The sequence below is a fragment of the Varanus komodoensis genome, unplaced genomic scaffold (genome assembly GCF_004798865.1).
Source record: "Varanus komodoensis strain SLA01 unplaced genomic scaffold, ASM479886v1 scaffold30, whole genome shotgun sequence".
NCBI lineage: Eukaryota > Metazoa > Chordata > Lepidosauria > Squamata > Varanidae > Varanus > Varanus komodoensis.
The window spans coordinates 4,870,427-4,877,216 of record NW_025335762.1 but is presented as its reverse complement, the minus strand read 5'-3'; the positions used below and the strand labels follow the sequence as shown (position 1 = coordinate 4,877,216).

The 6,790-nt window shown below is 40.6% G+C and overlaps 1 protein-coding gene across 5 annotated transcripts in view; it reads right to left on the bottom strand.

Annotated features, from left to right (window-relative positions):
- Positions 1–3,967: 3,967 nt before the first annotated feature.
- Positions 3,968–6,790, bottom strand: part of PPP2R2A (protein phosphatase 2 regulatory subunit Balpha) — an 82,596-nt gene continuing 79,773 nt past the window's right edge. For all 5 annotated transcript variants that reach the window (XM_044437484.1, XM_044437485.1, XM_044437482.1 and 2 more), the window contains one exon: positions 3,968–4,969. In XM_044437484.1, the coding sequence (XP_044293419.1) occupies positions 4,690–4,969 (280 nt within the window). In that variant the 3' untranslated portion in view covers positions 3,968–4,689. The remainder of the gene's footprint in view (positions 4,970–6,790) is intronic.

Below are 6,790 nucleotides of genomic sequence, written 5' to 3'. Positions count from 1 at the left end.
TAAATAACTATGCAGCTGTTCTGTGCTGGATTTTTGCGGCATTTCCAGTGTCTGTTAGACGGTGCGAAGTTCAGCCCCCAGCACATCTTGAATCTTATTTTCAAGACTGAGTGCCAGTACGGACTTGCTTCTCTATTTTTATACAGTGTGCCATATATAGTAGTTGCTTTTAGAAATGATAATGGACAATGCTGAGCCTGTGGGTCTAAATACATTCTTCTTTTATTGGACACTGCATAAAACCCCAGTGGAATCTAGAAGTGGAATTTAGATGCTTGGACAGAATGGGAAGTAGGTGGTAAAACTGAGAGGTACTAGGATCAATGGCCTTGAATGGTTGTTTGGATTCATTCTCTTTCTGAATGGCTATGTGAACAAACTCAGTCTCTCAAAAGTGATTGGAACGCATTGATTCATTCTCAAAGGCCATGGGAACGCATTGCATTCCAATGGCCTTTTGGAAAATTCTGAAGGGTTATGAGAACATAGATTTTCCAGACACGACCAGCTTGGACATGTTGGGTTTGGACATTACAACCATCTGCAGTTAGTTTAAAACAGAAGCAAAAGCTTCCGAGCTCCTCCCCTTAGGCAACCAAGGGAGCAGGAAATGAAGAACACTGCACAAATTGAAGGTGCCCTGTGGTCTGTCTTGCTAAACCATGCCTTAGTTTGAGGTACAAGGCGCAACCAACACAAGGGAGTTTCAAATGTTAAATGCATTCCTTTCTCAATCTCACCAAAGGCCACTTATCTGACAAATATTCAGACTGAACCCTTTTCTTACACTGAAACCAGTGCCATCTTAAAGGGCTCAAATTTAGTTAACCTAACCACTTCCAGCAACACAGAACTTTTCCATACCAGTGCATGTGACTTTATATTTTATTGGCATGCCCTACTATGTATGGCACTAGTGCTGTCCTACTCTTTGTTCTGTGCAAACATTTCTAGGTTGCAGGGTCCCTCCACTCCATTTGTTGTTTTTACACACAGATTTATTAAAGACGGACTTCACACTGGATTGTCAGCTGCTGAAATTTTTCCTTTACAGAAGCGACGAATTCCCTTGGCATTCATTTCTGTATGCTTTGTCACATATTTAGATATTAGGGACTCTAGTTGTACATAATGCAGTATCAGGACAAGAACATCAGCAAATTAAGAGTTCGATGTTAGGACTGCAATTACTTTTGTCATTTATTCTTATACAATGTGCTATTAGTATTAGGACATGATGTTGTCTCAAACATTTTCATTAAAAAGCAGGATAGAGATATTTAAAGTAAAACATAGACATAGTGAGATAGCATCAAGAACCTTGGTGGTAGTGGCATACATAGGCAGGTGGAATCAATACAGAATCACCACAAACTTCCCCAGGATGAATGCACATAGATAAACATGAGAACCAATGCATGTTGAAGTTACATGTTCTTATTGCACACACACTGAGCATCTGAATGTCTATACAGGGCTCAGTGTCGTGGTACATTGGTTTCCAGATTAAGTGGCCCAAGTTCCCTACCTGGCAATAGGGCCAGGACTAATATATGTTTGCAGGCGAACTCATTTATGCACATCTCTCAAGCCAGTATTTCTGCTACAGGGATACTGCATTTCCTCAGCATATTTTATTCCTGGCTAGCATATTCCTTTTCTCTGCTGTAAAGAATATGGCAGCATGGTGCAGGCACAGGCCAGTATAGTGCTGACAGCATCACTCCTATCTCCTTTCCAGTTCAGACCCCTTAAATGTTACAAGTGGCTAGTGTTCTGCACTTCATCCTTCCCCAGTCCTAAGTCTTTAGTAGGTTTATGCACATACGTGTGCGCGCGTGCATGCATGTGTGCTGGATTTGTACTTACCAAAGCAAATACATTTTCATAGAATCATAGTAGAGTTAGAAGGCCATTGGGTCCAACCCCCTGCTCAGTGCAGGACTCCAGGTTAAACCATCCCTCTCAGATGGCTGCCCTGTTGCATCTTGAATGCCCCTAGCGTGGGAGAGTCCACAACCTCTCTAGGTCATTAGTTCCATTGTTGTACTGCTCTAACAGTCAGGATGTTTTTCCTGATACCTAGCTGGAATCTGGTTTCCTGTAACTGGAGCCCATTATTCTGTGTCCTGCACTCTAGATGATTGAGAGATCTTTTCCTCCTCTTTGTGACAGCCTTTCAAGTACTTAGGGAGTACTATCCTATCTCTCTTCAGTCTTTTCTTCTTGAGATTGAACATGCCCAGTTCTTTCAATCTCGCCTCGTAGGGCTTTTGTTTCCAGTTCCCAGATAATCCTTGTTCTTATCCAAACCTCTTCCAGCTTGTCTGCATCTTTCTTAAATGGTGCCCAGAACTGGACACTGTACTTCAGTTGAGGCCTAACCAGTGCTGAGTAAAGGAAAATTAATACTTCATGTGATTTGGAAGTGTTACTTCTATTAATACAGCCTAAATAGCATTTGCCCTTTTTGTAGCATCATATTGTAGATTCATATACAACTTGTGATCTACAACAATGCCAGGTCCTTCTTACTTGCAGTATCGCTGAGTATTTCTCATCTTGTCACGATGCGATTCATCCTTGTCTAAATGCACACATGCTTATACACTCACAGTAAGTTTAAGCAGGTTGTACAGCCATAGTAGCAACAGTGAACAGAAGTTTGTGCCAGTGCAGTGAAAGTTGCTTCTGTGCCTGGTAAGCTAGGCAAAACTCCACTTTCTGCCCTGGTTACTAGAATGGGTTGGTGGAGGAGAGAGACAGTGCATCGGCTGTAGCCAGATATCCTGTATCCTTCCCTGAAAAGCACTCATGGAGATTCTAGTGCCTGCACTTTTGACATTGTACTCTGCGCTGCAGAGTGTTTCCCTGTCAAGAGTCACTTTATTCAACATTCTTTCCCATGCTATAAAAGACACGCACACTAAAATTGCAACATGAAAACTAACCCCAAATACCCACCAGGCAGACAGCCACATAATGTAAGCCAGGGCTGAGCAAACCCACAGCCCTAAACATGCTCCAGGTTAGCACCCAAGTAAATAAGATTTTAGTTTTTCTAAAAGCAGGTCTGGTGAGTCTTGTGTCTTGAACCATGCATGATACCACTCTGGACATCCATTCCTCGGAAACTATGCTGTCATAATGTCTGGAAGAGTGCCGAAATGGGAAAATATGCTGGATGACCATAAGGGTCACGCACAATTATGTATTCTTGGATTCTGAATGACATCCTGGAAGATGCTACTACATTGACATGTCGATTCAAAGCATTTTCCGATCACCATGGCTTTGTATGTTTATCTTTAATGGCAAGAGTTTTGAAGAGCCAAATGAAAAATGGAACACTTAAGATAAAACTACATTTCCATTCGAGTTACCAGTAGCAACAAAAATACAGAAAATATAGGGTACTCAAAAATGCAGTGTAATCTGTTTAAATCACTTTATATTAAATCTTGTACGACATATTGTTTTAAAACAAGAATTTTAATGACATTTAAAAAGGAAAGAAGAAAGCACTGTTGTGTGAATCTGAATCCTAAAACAAGGCATTCAATTAAATTAGGGCAAGGGGGGGTTAACACAGGAAAAAGGTTAGTCCCATAAAACCTTAATTGTGTACTACAAAATTTGCCCCACCCCCATTCTGACATAAAATTCAGTTAACAGAGAGAAAGTGGAAGAGGAATATGAAAAAAAGTACTGTTCAATATTATAGCAGAATCCAAGAACACCTTAAGAACTTTTCAGTTGAAACTACTGATAAATACTGAAGTGGCATTTTAACATTTTCATATAGGAATAACTAGAAAAGTTCTCCTTTCTCCTTTTTCCTCATGAAAAACAATACTGGTTAAAATCAATATCAAAACATTTTATCATCATGCATCTGAAATTTTTTTCTTTTAAAAGAAATTCATATATAAAGAGGTAGATCAAAAGGAAAAAAAAACAGATCCGCCATTCTTTGACACTTTTATTCAATAGATTTCCCCCTTTTTTCATTTTAATGCCAGACATGGCAAGAAGTGATTACAGTCAACAGTTTATTAAAACATTTTGTTCTTTGCAACATAGACCCCGCCCCCCTTAACCACTGACCCATTTCATGTGCTTTTCATTTTTTCTATACACCACCACCACAGGGCTGGGGAAAGGTTTTAAAAGGGGAAAGGAGTCCAGGAGGCATAAGAGGAATGCTACAAGCCACAGCAAGAATGAGCTGTTATTTAATGATAAAAAAGGGCCACAAATAATACAGTAATGAGGTTACACAATTAAATCCCACTGCATGACTTGAAGGCTTTTCCCTGTGGCTGACGTCGTCATAATGGAAGGCATAAAAAACTGGAGGAACCAAATGTTGATAATAGTCCAATCTCTAGTCCATTAGGCAAGATGGTGCAAGTAGTCGTTACATTAAAAAGTGCCCTACCCTCACCTAAATGGGCAGCAGGCATGGAGAACTCCCCAGCAGGGAGAGAGGCCATCCATGCAGCTATCTAGAAGAGTGTGTTGTCAATATGGCACATTTTTAAACACTGGGAAAAGTGTGCCACAATGGACTTCTCTCTCTTTGCTCTCCTGCTCTGTTTTCTCCCCTCTATTGTTTACAGGTACAAATGCTAGGTTCATCTAACTGAACTATGCAGAAAGTGGACTCCTCTGCTAGTAATACTAGCCCTAATTCACTTTATCTTGAAATATATACAAGTTGTTTGTAGTGGCTACAGCAATGATGTTTTCCTTAGGGTGCCAGGCTGTGTGGAGGATCTTCTTGTTGAAGTCTAGGCTGTCGACGCTAATCTCATCCTTCTTTCTTTTACCACTTGCACAGACTTTGCGGGGTTTCAAAACTGTGCGGGGCTTATTGTTTTCCCGAGATGCTTCTAAAGTAATATCCCGTTTTGTGTTCCTATCAAACATCCTGAAGAAGTTGTTGTAGGAGCCAGTCATGACAACACTAAAAGTGGAGAAAAGATAGTCAGAATTTCCATTGCTTTAATACTTCCACTTGCATTCTTTTTATTCTACAAAGCTGGTAATTTTTTTCCATTTATTATAGTCACTATTTATTACAATCACATTCTGCTTTTTAATCTGGTGGGGAACACAAATTGGCTTCCATGTTGAACTTAGAACTATGGCTTATCCCTGATTTGTCTGTACTCCTGTCTGCTCTGAAACAGAGGTGCCCAGCAAGAGCATCCTGAAAATGAAACCACTTTGAAGGCTGGCAAAATGAACAAAAGAAAAAGAAACCAGAAGTGTGGTAAGCAAGCTATGGTTTGTTACTCATCAGCAAGAGAAATCTGTGCCTAAAACAATAAACCATGCCTAACATAAATCATGGCTTTGTTGTATGTGCAAATGACTTTCTATGCACATTTTCTTCCTGTGGGGAAGAAGTTTTCGCTGTTTAAGAAGGGAAACATTTCAGTTTATGATCCTCATTTGCACTCTATAGCTAAGGACCATTCCACCACATTAATCCCTTCCACAACTCTGGTTGTGACCCAAATTGGTTGTGACCCAAGTCAAATTTCCCCATAAGATTCAATGTAAATAAGGTTAATCTGTTCTGGCCCCTCCGAATGTGGTTGTGAGCCAATTTTTGGTCACGAGCCAAGTCAAATTTCCCCATAAGGTTCAATGTAAATAAGGTTAATACATTCTCTAACTTTTTTTTAAATCAGAAAAATTTGAAACAAAGTGACAAAGAACAACAAAGTGACAAAGTACTATACAGTACAGTGGAGGGGAGGTTATTGTTTTGAGGGAGAGTCCCCCTCCATAAGGACATTGGGGAGATCTCTTTCAGGGGTTTCCTCTCTTCTTTTAGCCGCAGGGTCAATTTTGGTGAAAAATCTGTCTATAGTCACTTGTTTTTTCCTGCGCTGCATAACCCTCCAGAAATGAGAGACCACATTTTCGTTAATCAGATTCAACACTCTGTTCGTTACAGTTATGTTGGGGTGGTAATTCTCAAAGAAATCCTGGCACTCATTCCATTTTTTCATAATGGATTGTATCACATCACTGCTAACCTCCTCCCTGTCTTCCTCTTCCTCAGTGGAATCCTCCTCAGCAAGTGCCTTCTGCTGCTCACTCTAGATCAGCAAGTTCTTCTGTCGTCAGCTCCTCTATGTCTTCCCTGCACGAACGCAACTGCGATCGTGGCCATCTCCCCACTCAGGGGTGGCGGGTGGGGAGATGGCCGTGATCTTGGTTGCCACCCAATGCAGAGTTCGTGGCCCAAGTCAAAATTTTCATGAAATTTTTGTTCATGACCAGATTTGGTTGTGAACCAAGGCATTCGTGAGCCAAGGCACCACTGTATTTCTATATATTTACATAAGCAAAAACAAAAACTTTGCTTTGCCCTCCAGCAGGAGGGAATAAAGAGAGATGAACCAACTTTGGCTATGCATGGACACCTCAGGCAAAACACTGTGTTGCACATTAGCTTTCAATGCAACCATCAAACAAACCACTAAACAGAACTTAAGTTTTGTGCACAGAAGTTGCAGTCCCTAGTGTTTCCACTTCAAAAGATCAGGTAGTAGACCATGGAAAAGACCCAACAAGTTGCTTAGAGGCCAAATAAGCAATATTGGGTTAGATGCAGGAAGATGGAAATTGTTAATAAAGCTTAGCTGGAATCTGCAAAACATTGAGCAGCCTAAACCAAATATAGGGTTGATTCCCCGTCCCCAGCAACATGTCTGAAGGTGAATACAGTAAAGTTTAAAAAATGAAGAGTTGTGTGGCTCCTTAAGAACTA